The 20529-nt window shown below is 43.2% G+C and overlaps 2 protein-coding genes across 5 annotated transcripts in view; both read left to right on the top strand.

The window, feature by feature from the left end:
- PAIP1 (poly(A) binding protein interacting protein 1) overlaps positions 1 to 4021 on the top strand; it is a 33817-nt gene extending 29796 nt beyond the window's left edge. For both annotated transcript variants that reach the window (XM_056542120.1, XM_056542111.1), the window contains exons 9-11: positions 931 to 985; positions 1070 to 1157; positions 2554 to 4021. In XM_056542120.1, coding sequence (XP_056398095.1) covers positions 931 to 985; positions 1070 to 1157; positions 2554 to 2650 — 240 coding nt within the window. In that variant the 3' untranslated portion in view covers positions 2651 to 4021. The remainder of the gene's footprint in view (positions 1 to 930; positions 986 to 1069; positions 1158 to 2553) is intronic.
- Positions 4022 to 17003: 12982 nt separating this feature from the next.
- The window catches only part of C1H5orf34 (chromosome 1 C5orf34 homolog), a 34577-nt gene continuing 31051 nt past the window's right edge, over positions 17004 to 20529 (top strand). For 2 of the 3 annotated variants that reach the window (XM_056542134.1, XM_056542153.1), the window contains exon 1: positions 17008 to 17693. In XM_056542134.1, the coding sequence (XP_056398109.1) occupies positions 17502 to 17693 (192 nt within the window). In that variant the 5' untranslated portion in view covers positions 17008 to 17501. Of the gene's footprint in view, positions 17694 to 20529 lie in introns of all 3 variants that reach the window. The other variant, XM_056542143.1, reaches the window with a different exon arrangement.

Here is a 20529-nt window from a genome sequence, read left to right on the forward strand (position 1 = left end):
GAGACATAACTTCTTCAGATTGGAATACCACTTTAATGTTCTCGCTCCTGCAATCTAGAATAAGCAGGTTAATGTGTCAGAAATAGCCATGGACCCTGAGGAGAAGACAGAATTGGTTTTTAGTGGTTACGGTCTAATCCAGTGTTTCCCAAGCAGGGTGCCTCCGGCTGCTGCAAAACTACAACTCCCAGCATGCCCGGACAGCCTTCGGCTGTCCGGGCATGCTGGGAGTTGTACTTTTGTAGTAACCAGAGGCACCCTGCTTGGGAAACACGGGTCTAATTTTTTGCAGTCAATAAAGCGCTTAGTAAATGCTGTGTAGTTATTTGGACCTGGACCCAGCTCTGCCAGTGACTAAATTCATGACATGGCCCTATTTAAAGGGGTGCTCCAGTGCTTAGACATCTTATCCCCTATCCAAAGGATAGGGGATAAGATGCCTGATCGCGGGAGTCCCGCCGCTGGGGACCCCCGTGATCTTGCACGTGGCACGACGTTTGTAATCAGTCCCGGAGCATGTTCGCTCCGGGACTGATTACCGGTGACTACAGGGCGGCGTGTGACGTCACGCCTCCGCCCCCGTGTGATGTCACGCTCCGCCCCTCAATGCAAGCCTCCGCCTGATTGTCCAGTATTAGCCGAGGTTCCTGGTTGCTGATAGAAACCAGGACCCCGCAGATACGAAGCACGCTCAGCTTCTGAGCACGGTTCACAGATCAGGAGCCGACCACAGACGTAAAATATACATCCATGGTCGTTAAGGGGTTAAAAAAAAAAGATTAAATTGGGTTCAGGAATATTCTGTGATGATGAATAAAAGAGGGTGTAAACCAGGTATCATCCATGATGTGGGTCCTGCTCAAACGGAGCTTCAGGATTATTTATAAGTTTGTCATTCTATTGACTTTTTCACTGTGTCTTATATTTCAGAATGAGCCGACCTTTTACACTTCTGAAGGAATTCCCTTCACTGCTGCAGACCCAGGTACAACTTCAAGACATACATGGTGGGGTTTGTTCTTGCGGTTAAATACAGAGTCTTACATGTGGCTTTTGCTGTCATTTTCAGAATATCAGGAGAAGTACCAGGAGATGCTGGACAGAGAAGACTTTTTCTGTGAAGAAACTGGGACAGATTTGTCTGCTTCTGGAGATGGGTATGTTTCACTCCCATGTATTTTGTTGTAGTTTTATTGTTAGTAAATATCATTGAGCAAACTTGCAGTAAATGCAGCCAAATCTGATGGTTGAAGAGCCCCGGGTCCTTGTAAAGAGGGATACAGTCCTAGGAGACCTGAGACTTTCATCCTGGGCTTCTCCTTGCATCTGGAGCACTTTGAAAACAGCACAAATATTTGCAGAATAAGGGTGCGTTCACACGTGCGTATTTTCTGCTGCAGATCTGCTTCAGCAGATTTTGCCGCCCATTTGCTTCAATGGGTAGCAAAATCAGCTGCAGAAAAATATGCAGTAGATCCTGTAAGTTTGCTCAACACTATTAGTGGGTATTCATCTTTTAAACCAACGGCTGTCCGGGCATGCTGGGAGTTGTAGTTTTGCAACATCTGGAGGTCCGCAGGTTGTAGACCACTGTTAGAGGAAGTTGTACTTACCTGTCCCCACGGCTCCGAATCGTCAAAGCTGCCAGGGATGTCGCCATCCATCGCTGTCGCCGCTTCCCCAAGGTTTCCCCGACGCTCCGGCAAGGCCTCTGCTTCCCAGGCATCTGCGCTCTCCGTCGCCGCCATCACATCTCTACGCACGCTGCTCCTATTGGATGACTGGACGGTTTGCGCAGCGACGTGATGACGTCGATGTAGAGCGACGACTATGCAGGGGATCCTGAAGAAGATGCTACAGAGCCCCGAGGACAGGTAAGTGATCATCACCGGACCACACGGGGCACCGTAAACGGCTATCCGGTGGCAGCTGAAGCAGTCTGCGCTGCCAGATAGCCGTATATACGATGGCCCCGACATACAAAAGCATCGTATGTTGATGCTGCCTTCAACATGCGATTGCCTCTGAGAGGCCATCGTATGTTGAAATTATCGTAGGTCAGGGCCATCGTAGGTCGAGGGGTCACTTTACCAACAAAAAGACATTTTGGTATACCGACAAAAGTACTTTGGCATAGGGCAGGGTATTGGCACACTATGGATATGTTCAGTGGAGCCAATAGGCATAACATGATATTAAAATTAAAATGATATATGAAATAGTCTTAGATTTGGTTAAGACTTGCCCCCTCCTCCCCTCCCATACGACTAATGACAAGGTGTAAAATGTTTTTAGCACCCTCCATCATATAGCTACTTTACACAGTTTATATCCCAGCCTGTGAGTGTCTCCTTACTACAATATGTGCCAAGAGTAACCCAGAACAGTGGATTTACCTGCAGCAACAATATGGAAAATCTGCATCATTTCTATCCCATGTGTATGGACCCTATTGAATTTGTGTTCATGCAGTAAGAGATTTTGACCACTAGATGTCGCCAGTCCACTGTAATTCCTCATTTTAATGATACAAATCTTGTTGTTCTTGATTAGGTTCCTCGATGACTTTGGTGATGATGAAATGGACCCCGAGATGCAGGAAGCTTACGAAAAGTTCTGCCTGGAGTCAGAACATAAGAGAAAGCAGTGAAAACATGGACCTAGTAATCTCACTATGGCAAGTTTAGTACGCCGTTTAGCACACAGGGCAGACGTATCATACTTGCACCAAAATTATTACGTTCAAGATTATCTCAGACCTAGAAATTTATGCAAACTCTTTTTTTGTTTAAGTGAATGCCAAAAAAGTGTACGCTGATACCCTGTAAGTTATATCGACATTTGTGTAAATATTATATTGTTTCATTTCTGTTCAGCTAAAAGAACAGTGTGTTGGTTTTTTTTCTTCGCTGCATTAAAACAAAAAAAAAAAACATTTTACATCCAATGGCACATTATAATAAGAAAACCTTTCCTAACCTGATCGGCCCATTCTACAATTGCGTTTTGTTCTTTGCCGAAGGTAATCTGGCCAGGTAATATGCATGGCTTAATATGGGTTAGAACCTATGAAAAGAGCCCAGTATTCCTCAACTCGGCCTGAATAATTTATTTCCGGAAGGGTTTCAGCTATGTTTTTCTGTACTTGACATAGAAACTTTACAAATAAAAAGCAATTTATTTTACCATATTTACTCTGTATGTTCAGGGTGTCCATCCACTTGTGCTTCGTGTTGTGCACCATAAATGTTTTAGGGGGAAACGTTATAGCCAAGAGATGGTAGAAGGGGTTGGGGTTGGTTGGGGGGGGGAGACTAAGTGATCTGTTAAAGGGAACTTTTACCTAAGTTTTATAGTTATATGTCCTATAAAGCTGCATCTTTACAGGCAGGTGGAAGTGCACATAAACGTTTGTTGTTGTTTGAAGGGCATGAAGGTCTTAAAGTAGTTCCAGGGTGGTGGTGTTGCATGGTACAGTTGCAGGCTGGTTTTATCTCTGACATTTCGTTCCAGACAAAAAAAAAAAAAAAAGAGAGAGGATGATGGGACAAAGGGTTAATCTGACTACTTGTGCTCAACATGAAGAACTTTCCACATTGAAACAAATAGGGGCAACGTTTTTTTCTTTTCTTTCATCTTCACTGAATGTAACATCAGTTTCCATCATACATAAAAAATAGGAATACTGTTTGGGTTTAGGAAAAAAGGGGCACTAGAATGCCCCACCATCCTTCATCCACCTATAGCCGTCCCTCCAGGAACATAAAGTTTGGGGTTTTATCATTTCATTTATGGTCGTGTTTTTACAAGAGACATATCCTGAAAGGTCAGTGCTGTTTCTCCCCTTGACTAAAGTTGGCTGAACCTGCAGATCTCAGCAGGACCCGGGGGGTGGTTAGGGTCGTTATGCTGGTTTTTGTCCCAATTGCAGATGTCGAGGGTAAAGAGGGTCACATGCCTGATCTTTTGTTATCACAAAGGAGTATGTAAGCGTCTTGTTTCCCTCTCCTCATTAAGAGTACATTCACGCTCCATTAGGATGACTGTGCATGTGTATGGGTTGGTACGGAAGTTTAATTGTTACCTGAATGGCTTGTTTTAACCTTTTTTTTTTTTTAAGTAACTGAAATAAGGTATTGCCATAAAATTAGCCCCAGATCTATTTACTGAGAAGAAAATGGTTCCAGGAGCATGAATCTGTGTTCATGAGGATACAGCCAACCAGAGCTGAGCCAATCGATTTGTCAAACCTGAATCTAATGAATTAGTCCTTAATTTATCTAGTCTAGCTAAAAAAAAAATCTGATTCCCTGAAGAAGTCTCGAGGGACACAGTCCAGAGTCTTATCACTGACTTCCCTGGGCAATCGGAACACTATGTGAATTCATCTTGTGAAAGTCCAGCATTTCACACATTGATCTAAAGCAGTGTTTCCCAACCAGTGTGCCTCCAGCTGTTGCAAAACTACAACTCCCAGCATGCCCGGACAGCCAACGGCTGTCCGGGCATGCTGGGAGTTGTAGTTTTGCAACAGCTGGAGGCACACTGGTTGGGAAATACTGATCTAAAGTAAATCCCCATCAGTGCAGCAGTCTGCCGGCTCTGAGCTGGGCCTTCAATTTTTGCCAGGAGAGGATGGCAGTAAACTTGGAGCATGAAGACGACCACGTCCTCTTCACACACAACCCTGCTACATGTGCTGCGCTCTCCAAGTGTGCCGCAAACTTTATATATATATATATATATATATATATATATATATATATATATATATATATATATATATATATATATATATATATATATATATATATATATATATATATATATATATATAGTGTAACTTTTGCAGACAATTCGGGTGCTTGCAGAAAAGTTTATTTATTTATTTTTTTGTTTGATGCACACTTGGTAAATAAATTCCTCCCTTTTATGATTTGATGCTCGATCCATTAGATTCAGGTTTGGCGAATCTTTCCTTGGGTACTAGTGACATTTCTGCTCCAGAGCGCACATTGCAGTACAACCATTGTTCATTGTATGGTAAATTGTATAACTTTCAATCTACTCTTTATTCTTTCTGATTTCTCAATCTCTACTTGCTGTAATTCAGCTGAAACCGTTCATTGTTTTTATTTTCCATGGAATAAAAACCATTGGTGGTCATGTGATGGGGCACTGTCACAGCGGCATTCTGTCATTGTGCGCTTGTATGTCCATCACATGACCAGGACAGGCATGTATTCTTGGTAGTAAGCAATGACGGTTCCTTTTGATTGGCAGCTAGCAGAGATCTTGTAAACCTTGAAGAATTGAGCTAAAAGGCATTAGGAAATTTTACAAGTAATAAATCTATTTGCTAAATCTGTAATATCCTGTCACAACAGAATTTGCCTTATGTAGAGAAGTTTGTACTATAAAGGATTGTGTCCTGTCATTTCAGTATTTTACCCTGTACAAATGTGCTTGGAAAGGCCAAAAAGCATCTTCTAGGTTTGACATTTCACCTCCATGTGTGGCTTTTTATTCATCACCTCTCACACCATGAACCTTATGTTACCATAGGCAGAGACTGTGTACCCCGGTGTGCTCAGTGCTCTGCTCCATGTACAGGCCTGGATTCTGTAGAAGCACTTACCTTGTTTTGTACATTCATTGTTGTCTTATTTATCTTTTTTTTTTCTGGGTTCTACCTTGTATAAATATAGTAAATAAAAAAAATTTTACATGACCTTGCCTGGCTGTAATGTGGAGTTTAACACAGATTACACCATAGCAAAAACACTCGCGTAGTAACACACCACTGTGAAAGTCTAGTTATATGTAAAAACACAGTAACACACCACTGTGAAAGTCTAGTTATACGTAAAAACACAGTAACACACCACTGTGAAAGTCTAGTTATACGTAAAAACACAGTAACACACCACTGTGAAAGTCTAGTTATACGTAAAAACATAGTAACACACCACTGTGAAAGTCTAGTTATACGTAAAAACATAGTAACACACCACTGTGAAAGTCTCTAGTTATACGTAAAAACATAGTAACACACCACTGTGAAAGTCTCTAGTTATATGTAAAAACATAGTAACACACCACTGTGAAAGTCTAGTTATACGTAAACAAAAAAAAACACATTTGATATCTCTGCGTGCAGAATTGTCTAAACAATTTAAAAATATTTATTCTCCCTTTAAAGTGGATGTTTTAAAATGAAGAAAAAATACCTGAAAAAAAAACATTAAAAAATGATTTTAAAAAGTCCCATTTTAACATAAATGGTAGCAATAACTACAGATCACACAGTTCCATAGATGGACACACAAAAAAAAGTTATTGGATGATTTTCAAGGGGTACTCCAGAAGTAGAATCGCATCTCAGCAAATCGCTAGACGATTAATACAGTAATTAGATGAGCAGCAGCGTGACATATTGAGCCCCGTTCTTCCTGGTCCTGGGGGCTCGAAACGTCACACTGCTGCTCAGCCAATCACTGGCCGAAATTCGCTGTGTTCAATGATTCGCTGAACTGCACTGTGACAGATTAACCCAGTGCAGCAGGAAGAGGATCACATTTAAAGGGTACTCCAGTGGAAAATATTTTTTTTTTTTTTTTTAATCAACTGGTGCCTTAAACGTATACAGATTTGTAAATGACTTCTATATAAAAATCTTAATCCTTCCAGTACTTATCAGCTGCTGTATACTACAGAGGAAGTCCTTTTTTTATTTTATTTTTTTATTTCTGACCACAGTGCTCTCTGACACCTCTGTCCTTGTCAGGAACTGTCCGGAGCAGGAGAGGCATGCTATGGGGATTTACTCCTGCTCTAAACAGTTCCTGACATGGAAAGAGGTGTCAGCAGAGAGCAATGTGGTCAGACTGAAAAGAAATTCAAAAAGAAAAGAACTTCCTGTGAAACATACAGCAGCTGATAGGTAGTGGAAGGGTTAGGATTTTTACTTAGAAGTAATTTACAAATCTGTTTAACTTTCTGGCACCAGTTGATTAAAAAAAAATTCCACTGGTGCACCCCTTTAGGGACCAGAGGAGTGATACCAGGATGGCGCAGAAAGCAAGCAAGTAAAGGTTTGGCATCTTAAATAAATACAATTAAAAAAAACTTTCTGCTGGAGTACCGCTTTTTAGCTAATTTTTTGGTTTAGATTTTTTTTAAAAGTAGTATAATACCTATATGAACTGTAGTTGTTGCAAAGTTGGAGTTATGACTTTTATAATGCAAGGAGAAAAAAAATCTGTATTAGCTCCACATCTGTCCACATGAAGTACTACTACAATCAGGGTGCCTCCAGCTGTTGCAAAACTACAACTCCCAGCATGCCAGGACAGCTTTTGGTTGGGAAACAAGTGCTGAGCTGCAGTCCCAGACATGACCCATGGACAAGCAGAGTCCTGTTTTTGAAAGAATAGATAGAGGAAGGTGTTCAATGATATGTAACTCTTTGTGAAGGAGCATTCTAGGAAATCCTCCTCTCCCCTCTATAGATTTAGATGAGCATTAATCTGATCCCTCAGTGCGCTGAGTTTTGTATACTTAACAGGATCATTTATAAAGTTTCTTAAATTGCTTTGTATTATTAAGCCATTATTTTTTTTATGACCATGATCACTCGAAGAGATATGAACATATACCAAGGATGTATCAACTCTATCATTTTTTTCATGTATGTTCATCCCATGTTTGACGGATTCATCTAAAAACAAAATAAACTACAGTGTTATCATGCTACAGTAAGTAAAAAAGAAGAAAGCCGCACTCACCCTTTAGATTATGAGCCAATGTACGTGCTCTCATCACCCAAGTGCAAGCAAAAAGTGCAAAACGTGTTCACACAAAAACATGCACAAGGTTGCAGTCCATCGCAAGCCCTTCTCCGAAAGGAGAGAAGCCCCCAATAAATCAACCCTTCGCCTGCGAACAGATCTCAGATCCCTGCTCCGAGCGCTCTGCAGTGTCAGAGTTGTTTGTAATCTACCGTCGCATGCGCTCTGCTGACAGAGAACAGCGCTCATGTGACCCGTGACTCCACCTCACTAGGAAAATGAATATACTAATTGCTGGGCAGCATAATGAGCTGATGGGCGAGGCAGGGTTGGCTAGCTGGCAGAGCTCCGCCTCCTGTGCGCAATTCAGTGAAATGAGCAGCGGAACTTCTGAAGCCTTTATCTCCGCAACCAGTGGACAGAATTTAGTAAGTGACCTCTCTGTGGACTCCTGGTCACCCACTTTACCCATTTGGGTTTATACAGTAAAATCTCCCAATAGCGGACAGTTTCCACTGATAGAGTCCCATAAGACTTAATGTATTTGCACCCTCCGAATAGGGGACATTCCCAATACTGGATGCTGACACACACAGTAGGGGACAAAACACTCACTATAGGGGATAACCAGGCTTATGTACTGGCCTTACCTTGTACACAGGTTTGCTTCCAGGGGGTATAGCCAATACCTCAGTAACGGGCACAGGCCCCCGCTGCACCCCCCTGCAGAAGCCCCCGTACAGAAGCAGAAGAACACTGTTTAAACAGTTCTGTACATCGGCCAGCCACATCATTCACCCCCCTCCTTCCCTGATCCCCTGTGCCACTTTATTTCCTTTGTGCCAAATCATCCCCCCCCCCCTTATTACCCCCTGTGCCACATCATTTCCTCTTGATCCCCTATCCTGTGCTATTTCATTCCCCCTTTATTACCCTTTGTACAAATTCATCACCCCCTCTTAACCACACCCTGTGCCATTTCATTCCCCCTTTATTCCCCCCCCCCCCCTTTGCCACTTCCTAAAAAGGGGGCTAATGAATTTACATAGAGGGTAATAAATGGGGAATAAAAAGGCACAGGGGGATCAAGGGGAAATGATGTGGCACAGGGGGTAAGGGGGGATAATTTGGCACAAGGCACGGGGGAATAAGGTGGCACAGGATATAAAAGGGGATGAAATGATGGGGGGGATAAGGGGTGATTAAACGTCACGGTGAGATTGTACTGTAATGTTGCTTTTTATCATGTAATATAGGTAATTACACTCTGGAGTGAGTACAGGACAGTGTTCAGACATTTAGACAGATTTCTGAGCCTTTTTTCCCAATAAGGGACATCTCTTAATAGCGGACACTTTTTTATTCCCCGTGAGTGTACGCTGTAGTGGGTGATCAGGCTGACAGCTTTCCTTTAGGACATGGTTAGAAGGTTTGATCCACTGACCCACAACTGACCAACATACGCATCAGATAACCAAACCTTTTAACTTGTCTGTAATATGTCTTAAATAAAGTATTCAGCCTTTAACCCATTTTGAAGGTAAGTTCACACTATGAACATTCCTCTTGCAGCAGCCTACCGTTGCTTTCAATAGGAATTCCCTGCTCAGTTCACACAGCAGAAGAAAACTTCCACTAAGGATTCAATTTCCATCCAAAGAATTAACATGTCCCTCTGGGCTGTGATCCCACTTGGCTAATACTTCCGACTGAAGCAGACGTAGGTGCCATAATTCCTCCACAGTTGCTGACATTAGTCCCAACATTCTCGTTAGATAACAAAGGGTTACCCTCTTGGGAACTAAGAGAGATTGGGCTGTTTCCTGAACTCGCAGCTTCCTTTCGGAAGTTAGATGAATAGTTATGGCTACTGAGTTTAATAGGAACCCCAGAAATCTCACTGAGGTGGCTCGTTGGAGATTAGACTTGTTCCAATTGATTATCCAACCTAGCTGATGGAGGAAGGATACAGCCATTTGAATATGTTGGGACAGGAATGCTTGGGAGGAGGCTTTGAGAAGTCAGTCATCTAGGTAAGGGACTATACATAATCCCTGAAGTCTTAGAGCTGCCACCATCGAGGCCACAACCTTGGTAAATGTGTGTGGGGCCGAAGAAATTCCAAACGGGAGGCCAACAAACTGAAAGTGTTTTAGAACTCCCTAAATTTGGACAGCGATCCTTAAGAATCTTCCAAACCCAGGATTTAAGGGAATAAAATAGGGCCAGGGACTATTGATAGGATTCAGATTATTGGGAAGACTAGATGGGCCAAATGGTTCTTATCTGCCGACACATTCTATGTTTCTATCCTTGAGGTCCAAGGTTGACAGGAAGTCCCCTGGTATAAGAAGATTGATGACAGACTGAATTGTTTCCATCTGGAAATGTTTGTGTCTGATAGACCGGTTGAAAAACCTTAGGTCTATTATCATTCTCAAGGCCCTGGTAACTTTGGGGACCAGAAACATAGGAGAATAGATGTCTGCCCTCCGGTCCTGAAGAGGAACCTCTTCCAAGGCTCCTTTTTGGAGATATTCTAAAATGTAAGCTTCCAAGACTGTTTGCTTGTTGGAAGGTAGAAGTCTGGTTCTGATGAATTTGTCTGGAGGAGTACTATCCAACTCCACTCTGTAACCTTCCGAGATTACTCTAAGGACCTAAGGGTCCTGAACATGAGCTTCCCAAGAAGACAGGAAATGCTGAAGGCGACCGCCCACATGAATGGAAGGAGAAGGGAGTTGAGACAGGATGGGAGCACTGGCAGAAATCCAAGAGCCTCGGAGAGGCCCGTAGTCAGGGCGCCGAGGACTTTCCACCCTTGGAACTCCTGGAGCGTCTAGCACCCCTCTTTTGGGACCCACAATCTTTCTGGGTTCTGGCCTGGGAACCGGATTTGTTCCCAAAACGCTTGCCTCGACCACGAAAGGGCTGCTGAAGAAGAGACAGCCCCTCCATTATGCGGTCGAGTTCAGTCCCAAACAAAATTCCAGGCTCATAGGTCATAGCACAAAGGGTATGTTTGGAGGATGTATGACACCTCCAAGGTTTTAGCCACAGAGGGCGCAGCCCGCAGAGGAGAGAGCCATAGATTTAGCATCAAGTTTCAATTGCTGGAGGGGGGGCAGAATTGCACAGGAAGTCGATCGCTAAGCTAGCGGTCTTACAAGAGGCTCAGATGTCATCTCTAGAGACCCCCTGGTCTAAGTCAGACTGAATCTGAGAAAATCTGGTTCTCAGACATTTAGCTACCTCAGCAGATGAAATAGCCACCAAAGCAGCAGATGAGGCAGTAGAGTAAGCACGCCTGATATAAAAGTAATATATGAAGGGGGGTCCCAAAGGACAACCACTGATACTCTGTCCAGAGGACAGAAAAAAACACAAGGGGGTTGGGTTTCTCTTGGGTTTCCTTTTATGGGGGAGGTGGGAGGGTCTAAAACAATTATTCATTTGAGGTTGTCAATAAATTTCCACCGGTCCTAACCAGTGCCATATGTGCCACTGGTTAGGATGTAAGGGAAAAAGATCGCTACAAGCCAGGGAGTGAACAGCAATACCGTACACTTCTCTTGGCTAGTTTTCCTGATCGGGGGAGGGGGGGTCTCAGCAGTGGTACCCTGACTGATCAAAACTGTTGACATGTCAAAGTTTTTTCTGTGTGACAATGATACTTTAAGGCTAGGATCATACTATGTTTTACCTTTACCATCACAATCATCCATCGGCATCCTGCCGAGAACATGTTGATGATATATACTTGGCGTAGAGCAGCAGGTTCCATACATTTCAATGGTTTGTACAGTCCCAAGCAACTGCGTTCAGACCATATATGCTATTTTAACAGGCTATTTTAACAGGCTCAAAAGCATAGCCTACTGAAAAACACTGTTCTACAGGGAGGGTGGATGGTGGTGGATCCAGTGTTATCTCGCTACTGCTATCGTTTACTGTACTCCTGTCTGTGATGAGAACAAAGGCATTACTGGGAAATGATCTGTACAGAACAAAAAGTCTCAGCTTAGTTTTAGGCCTAGTGGCCAGAATGGAAACTGAAAGGTTTCAGGATTATTTTTAAGGAAATTTGTCATCGGTGTCACCTGCACTAACCTGTTGGTACAGACAATTAGTGCAGGTGACACTGATGACAACGATACTTACCTTGTCCCATTCCATGCTCTGGTTCTCATGCTGTCTATTTCTGTATCTTCCGTTCCAGGGCCAACTTGGAGCATGGGCGGAGCTTTGTGATGTCCCCGCTGCTGTTTGCTAGCAGCAGGACCCAGCAATGAAGCAGGACTGGTGACGTCACTAAGCTCCGCCCATGCTCCAAGTCGGCCCGGAACGGAAGATACAGAAAAAGCTCAAGAACCAGAGCACGAGTCAGAACCAGGTAAGTATCACTGTCATCAATGTCACCTGCACTACCTGTCTGTACCCGGGTGGTGCAGGTGACACTGATGACAGATTTATATATGTAGTGATAGAAAATGCAAAACTAGAACACAACATCACCACAATGTGTCATTTTTTGATGACACTTTCCCTTTAACCTGTTGGGGACAAAGGAGCGCCAAAATCGTGATTATCGGACGATAATATCGGCCATACCGATAATCGGTCGATTCCTAGTTGTGACATAAACGCAAAAAAATAAATACCCACATGTTACCCCATTTCGGAAACTACACCCCTTACGGAACGTAACAAGGGGTACAGTGAGCATTTATCCCCCACAGGTGTCTTACAGATTTTTGGAACAGTGGTCCGTGAAAATGAAAAATTGTATTTTTCATTTGCACAGCCCACTGTTACAAAGATCTGTCCAACGCTAATGGGGTGTAAATGCTCACTGTACCCCTTGTTACGTTGTGAGGGGTGTAGTTTCCGAAATGGGGTCACATGTGGTGGTGGGGGGGGGGGGGGTCCACTGTTCTGGCACCATGGGGGCTTTGTAAAGGCACATGGCCCCAGACTTCTATTCCAACCAAATACTCTCTCCAAGATTCCATTGTCGCTCCTTCCCTTCTGAGCCCTCTAGTGCACCCGCAGAGCACTTTACATCCCCATATGAGATATTTCCTTACTCGAGAGAAATGGGGTTACAAATTTTGGGGGACATTTTCACCTATTACCCCTTGTAAAAATTAATAATGTTGGGTAACATCAGCATTTTAGTAAAAAAAAAAAAAAAAAGTATTTTCACATCCAACTTCAACGCAAAGTTGTCAATCACCTGTGTGGTGTTACGGCTCACTGTGCCCCTTGTTATGTTCCCTGAGGGGTGTAGTTTCCCAAGTAGTGTGCCATGTGTTTTTATTTTTTCCACTGTTCTGGCACCATAGGGGCTTCCTAAATGCGACATGCCCCACAAAAACCATTTCAGCAAAATTCACTCTCCAACATCCGAATTTCTCTCCTTCCCTTCTGAGCCCTCTAGTGCACCCACAGAGCACTTTACATCCACATTTGAGGTATTTCCTTACTCGAGAGAAATTGGGTTACATATTTTAGGGGGCTTTTTCTCCTTTTACCCCCTTGTAAAAATTAAAAAAATATGGGTCTACAAGAACATGTTAGTGTAAAAAATGAAGATTTAGAATTTTTTGCCTCCACTTTGCTGCTATTCCTATGAAACACCTAAAGGGTTAACAAACTTTCTGAATGTCATTTTGAATACATTTAGGGGTGCAGTTTTTTAATAATGGGGTCCATTATGGGGTATTCCAACATAAAGACCCTCAAATTCTATGCGCTCAGTGCGCATGTGCTGTACTAGAGGCAGTGAACAAACAAGCTCTCTGCCTCTAGTATCTGCACAACCTGGTCGCCAGGAGCTGAAGAGGACAACAATGGGCATTTTTTTGTAGAATATCAGAGCCGGACAGGAGGGGCGCATGCGCTGTGGGCCTCTGTGTCTTACTACACAGCGGTCCCAGTGCTGAAAGAGAGGATAGGCGTGGCGGAGGCGGGGCTTTGCGAACCCCAAGCCACGCCTATCCGACTGTGCCTGAGCACTGTATAAAAGGATTTTATCTATAAATATAAAACTCAATGTGTATGTATGTATGTATGTGTGTGTGTGTATATGTATGTGTATGTGTGTATATGTATGTATGTATGTGTGTATGTATGTATGTATGTGTGTGTATATGTATGTGTGTGTGTGTGTGTATGTATGTATGTGTGTGTGTGCATGTATGTATGTATGTGTATGTATGTGTGTGTATGTGTGTATATGTATGTATGTGTGTGTGTATGTATGTATGTGTGTGTGTGCATGTATGTATGTATGTGTATGTATGTGTGTGTATATGTATGTGTATGTGTGTATATGTATGTATGTGTGTGTGTGTATGTATGTATGTGTGTGTGTGCATGTATGTATGTATGTATGTGTATGTATGTGTGTGTATATGTATGTGTATGTGTGTATATGTATGTATTTGTGTGTGTGTGTGTCTGTGTATGTATGTATGTATGTCCCAGCATCACGTCCAAACAGCTAAAGATATTAACATGAAACTTGGCACACATGTTACTAATATGTCAACAACAAACATAGGATAGGTGATTTAACCCTTACTCACCCCCATTTGCCAGGGGCGGGGTTTTTGTTTAAAGTCCCATACAAGTCAATGGAAAATATATGTTACTGCATAACTTCCAAACGGCTGGAGATATTTCTATAATACTTGGTCACATGTTACTTATATGTCCACTTAAAATATAGGATAGTTAATTTTACCCTTAACTACCCCCATTTGTGAGGGTCGGAGTTTTTGTTTAAAGTCCCATGCAAATCAATGGGAAATGTATGTTCCCACATAACTTCCGTACAGCTGGAGATATTTCAATAACTGGTACACATATTACGGGTCGGGATAGGAGGTCGGGATAGGAGGACGGGATAGGAGGATGGGATAGGAGGTCGGGATAGGAGGTCGAGATAGGAGGATAGGATAGGAGGATGGATAGGAGGACGGGATAGGAGGTTGGGATGGGAGGTCGAGATAGGAGGCTGGGATAGATGGACTGGATAGGAGGTCGGGGTAGGAGGTCAGGATAGGAGGTCGAGATAGGAGGACGGGATAGGAGGTCCTGATAGGAGTTGGAGATAGGAGGACGGGATAGGAGGTCAAGATAGGAGGTCGAGATAGGAGGTCGAGATAGGAGGACGGGATAGGAGGTCGGGATAGTTGGTCGGGATAGGAGGTCGGGATATGACAACAATATATGAGGACGGGATATGAAGTAAAAAGCTTCCTCCTTTGTTTATTTTCCTCCCCAACAAGGATTAGGAATGAAAAACCGGGCAACACCGGGTACTCAGCTAGTAAGTTATAAAAGGAGGAAGAGCAGCGGTATGGTATAAAGGTATGGCTGCAGTCACTTTATGGTCATCAGGAACAACATTATAGTAGTCTGGGGGGTTAAATGTGCACTGTCAAATACAAAAACTTTTGATATGTTCTAAAACGTGTAAAACAACTGCAATTGCTTTCATTAGAAAATGTTCAGTATTACATACTGAAAAAGCCAGTCAAACAACTGCCCCCCTGCCTGCTACATACTAGTCCTGCTGTGTCCATGCGTTATTACCTATGTCATGGACACACTTGCTTGATCGACAGCTGTAAGTGCAGGGCTCACAGGTAGAGGAAAAATCCTCCCACTGTCAGCTTGTCTCCCGCTACTGTCAGTGAGGACAAGCTGGGAGTTGTAGTTTTGCTAATGCTAGGGGAGATGTGAGCAGACAGCATACTGAGGGAGGGGGCGGAGACCTGCACAGTGAGGCCACGCCCCCTCCCTTTGAGAGGAATTCAGACTAGTGAGCTAAATTAAATAAAAAAAAAAATAAAGGTGCTGGACACATAAAAATTAGATGTACATGGTCAGGATTAGGTACTGAGTGATATATTTTAAAAAAAGTTTATTTGTTGCATCTGAGGGGTACGCTTTAACCCCTTCCCGCTATAGGACGTATGCATACGTCCAATCACCCGACACGTTCGCGCAATTGGACATATGCATACGTCATGGCGATCTCTGGCACTGCCGCGGGTAGCGCAGGAGATCGGCGACAGGACCCAGCTGTTAATCACAGCTGGAGTCGCGATCACGCCGGTCCCGGCAGCATTAACCCCATAGATGCCATGATTAATCCTGATCACGGCAGTTATGGTGTTGACAGGGGGAGCGCTCTCACTGTTGATACAATCGCGGGTCACTGTTGGTTGCTATGTATTGCAGCATAGTATAACCTGTAAAAAGTGTAAAAAATAAAATAAAAAGTTATTCAATAAAAGTATGAAGTGTAAAAAAAATGCCCCTTTCCCAATAAAAGCCCTGTATTACCACCAAAAAAGATCAAAAACACAAATCATATGCATAATAGGTATTGCCACGTCCGTAATGACGTGTACTATAAAACTATAATGTAAATTATCCCGCATGGTGAACGCCGTAAAAAAAACATTAAAAAAAAGCGCAAAATTTGCCAATTTTGGTACAAATAGCAGAATAAAAAAGATCAAAAGGTAGCATGTAGCACAAAAATCATAACAATAAAAAGTACAGTTCATGCCACAAAAAATAAGCCCTTACTCAATGGCATCGGACGAAAAATAAAAAAGTTACGGCTGTTGGAAAATGAATGGCAGAAAAATAATTTTGCTCAGAAAAGGAAAAAGAACATAGAAAGCCATATCAAATGGGTATCGCCATAATCGTACCGACCCACAGAATAAATATAACATCACTTTTACCGCACAGTGTACACTATAAAAAAAAAAAAAATACACCAGAAATTTTCCAGTTTTTCACAATATTTTGAAGTTTTTCACAAAAAATGCTTCATATGGCAACAAAAATGCACCAGTTATATAAAGTACAATATGTCACGAAAAAACAATCTCAGAATCGCTCTGCTCAGAAAAAGTGTTCTGAAGTTATTATCATTTAAAGAGACACATGTCAAATTTTAAAAAAAAAAGCCTGGTCATAGAGGTAAGAAATGGGTCGGTCCTTAAGGGGTTAAAAAATGATGACAGTTGCGCTTTAAGGTCAAAATGGGCTCAGTCCCCAATGGGTTAATGTCAATAGAGATGTGTTCACAGGCTCCTATGATATGCCTGTATTGTTGAAACTAGGGTAATACGGTACAGCATACATAAACATAACTTTGTTTTTGCAACAAAATAAATTAAAGTGATTTTCTGAGTTTTTTTACTTTGGTCTTGGACTACTGCTCTAAAGCCCAGTTCACACTGGCATCACTTCAGTTTTTCCTAGATTTTTTGTCTTTTCAATCAGAAAGTTCACCCTTTTTCCCCTCTATGCGCAGGCGCAGTAATGGATTCTCAACGTCCAGAATAGTATAGAATAGTCAGGTGACTTGTCATTGCACTGCTGAAGCAATTGACATGATAACGACGCCCTTATCCAATCAGAGAAGTGGAAATGCTTCTTCGGTTGCACCGTGGCCAATGAACGAGTTGCTAGGCGGAGCTCTTGTATGGACAGGTGATTTGTCATCTCACTGCCGAAGCGGTGTTCCTGTTTACCATGGTAACGACACCCTTATCCAATTAGCAGAGCAGAAAGTCTTGTTTGGTTGCACCGTGGCCTATGAGCGAGTTGCTGGGCGGGGCTCGGTGTGGCCGGGCCGTTTGAAGTGCGCAGTGCAGTTGTATAGAGCGGAGAGTTAGGATGTCGGCTCCCAGCGCTCAGTTCCTGTACACGGATGATGCGGTGGAGGTCCGGTACCGGGATGGAGCGCGGCTGTGTCTGTCTCCATGCGGGACCGAGTTTATGTATGAGCGGCCGCAGGCTGGTGGGCACCCGGTACAGAAACCGGAAAGGGGGCGGCATAGGACGGAGTATGTGACCAGCAGCTGCAGGGTGAGACCCTTGATGATTCCTCCATATGTTATACTCAGTATAATGAACGGTTTATTGTATGCACAATACCTTTATAAATAAAGTTTATTGAGGAGAACATTATATAGCCTGGCACCAGGCTTAGTGCTATAAAATCCTCATGGGCCCTGTTCAAACTGGTGTCATGGCCGTGTTAGTGTTTAGTGACAGACAAGATTGTAATTTCTGCTGTGTAATTCCCCTGGCACAAATAAAACTGCCAATACTGATCCATTCTAACCCAACAGGATCTGTCAGGGGTTAAATAGATCCATTAGATCCTGCAGGAACAGATCCCCACATTGGCAGATCCAATTACTTTGATCCCCCAAGGTCAGACACTTAGGGCCCTATTACATACATAGCTGATTCATGCTCTAAACCAGTGTTTTCTGAAGTGTGTCTCCAGCTGTTGCAAAACTACAACTCCCAGCATGTCCAGACAGCTGATGAGTGTGGGGGCATGCTGGGAATTGTAGTTTTGCAATAGCTGGAGGGCTGCAGTTTTGAGACCACTGTGTGCTTTACTTTAATATATGAAACAGCAGGGGCAGCTTATGGCTGTTGCACACTCTAAACCAGTGTTTTCCAAACGGTGTGTCTCCAGCTGTTGCAAAACTTCAACTCTCAGCATGCCCGGACAGCCAAAGGCTGTCTGGGCATGCTGAGAGTTGTAGTTTTGCAACAGCTGGAGACACAGTGTTTGGAAAACGCTGCTCTAAACCAGCACCAATTTTATAGATAGGCACTATTACAAGGTGCAACTATCATGCGGGGAGGGCCATCATTTGTTGGTTGCACACCCCTATTAGGCTGCATTCACACCACCTTTTTGCAATACAGTTCCCGTATCAGGTTTTTGATGAAAAACGGATTCCTCAAAACCGGACTAAACTGTATCAAAACGTCTGTACAAATTTAAAGGGGTACTACCGTGCTGACAACTTATCCCCTATCTAAAGGATAGGGGATAAGTTGCCTGACCGCGCGGGGACCCCCGCGATCTCGCACGCAGCACCCCGCTCTCATCAGGCCCCGGAGCGAACATCCGCTCCGGGTCTGATGACGGTACCGGTGATTGTGACGTCACAACTCCGCCCCCGTGTGACGTAATGCTGTCTCGCCCGCTACCGTAGACTTACATTGAGGGGGCGGAGCCGTGACGTCACGATACTCCGGCCCCGTGATCGGCAGTCATCAGACCCGGAGCGATGTTCCTTTTAGATAGGGGATACGTTTTCAGCACGGTAGTACCTCTTTAATCCGTATACAGTTTGAAAAATGATATCCGGTTGCATCCGTTTTTTTAAGAAAAAAAAAATTTATAAGTTTTTAACTTTTCACTCCATTTTGAATAAAGTTTCACTTGTTTGATTGAAATTCCAAGAAAAAAAAAAACTGTGAAAGTTGAAAACCAGATGGAACCGTAAGCACATACAGTTCTGTACGGTTCCCATTGACTCCCATGGTAATAAAAGAAAAACGCATACGATTTAATACAGTTTTTCACCCGGACCAAAAAACGTGGTAGTCTACGGTTATGGGTGCAAGTAAAATAATGGACAAAACCGTATAAGACACAAAACGGACTAAACCGGATGATGCGTTTGACATACAGTTTACAATGTTAAGTCAATGATCAAGAGATTTATCAAAACCTGTCCAGAGGAAAATTTGCCCAGTTGCCCATGGCAACCAATCAGATCGCTACTTTCATTTCTGAGAAGGCCGCTGAAAAATGAAAGAAGCGATCTGATTGGTTGCTATGGGCAACTCAGCAACTTTTCCTCTGCACAGGTTTTGATAAATCTCCCCCTTAGGGTATGTTCACACAGCGGAATGTCTTATGGACGTTCCACTGCAGCAGGCTCCCATTGATTTCAATGGGATTCTGCTGCACTGTGGGCAGGAAGTCCCAGTTCAGTCATCCCCAAAAAGAATGCGAATTTTGCTTGGAAATGCATTGGGTTCTATGAGATGGTGCATTTCCGAGCAGTCCTTGCGCCAGCCGGATTATTAAAATGTGCCGAATGTCTGCCAGTGTTTTCCGTGCGGACATTTTGCACAAATTACGCCATATGAACATGGTCTTAGGCCCCTATCGCACTGATGTTGTTCCCCATTGGCAAACATCCATCAGATCCCATTTACCATTATGGGATTCGTCGGGCGCCATTGTTTTTTGACAGGAGTAGCGGGAGGAAACAACATGTGCTGATTCATTTTTTCTCCCTGGGTTCCCCCCGACGGACTTTACACTGCCGGAAATGCGCCCTCTCCATAGACGGCAGTGCATTCCTGAGAGGATTCCGCAGATAGAATTGACATGTCAATTCTTTTGGTGGAGGCTGGAATCAGGATTTCCGCGGCAGGTGCTTCCACTGCGGAATTTACGTTGTGTGGAAAATTTTTATTTGCCGGATTTTGCTTGGAAATTAAGTCATGTAAACAAGGTTTTATGTGGATTCTAATGACCTGAGTTAACAGCTGTCAGGTCAGGACTTGTGGCTTTGTATATATGGCAGGTTCACACCTAAAAAGACCTTATTTTTAAATGATTCAGAAACTGCAGTAGTTAAAGGGGTATTCCAGGATTTTTTTTATTTGACTATACTACAGGGGCTGTAAAGTTAGTGTAGTTCATAATATAGTGTCTGTACCTGTGTGTGACGGTTTTCTCACAATTCTTCTGGGATTTTCAACCCGATATTTATTTTTACCAGCATACAAAATGACTGTTGTCTCAGATTTTTCCCAGCTTGCAATGTGGCCGAGACCTGACTCACTAGTCAGCTGATGACAGAAGCCTGTCTGCTTC

The sequence above is a fragment of the Hyla sarda genome, chromosome 1 (genome assembly GCF_029499605.1).
Source record: "Hyla sarda isolate aHylSar1 chromosome 1, aHylSar1.hap1, whole genome shotgun sequence".
NCBI lineage: Eukaryota > Metazoa > Chordata > Amphibia > Anura > Hylidae > Hyla > Hyla sarda.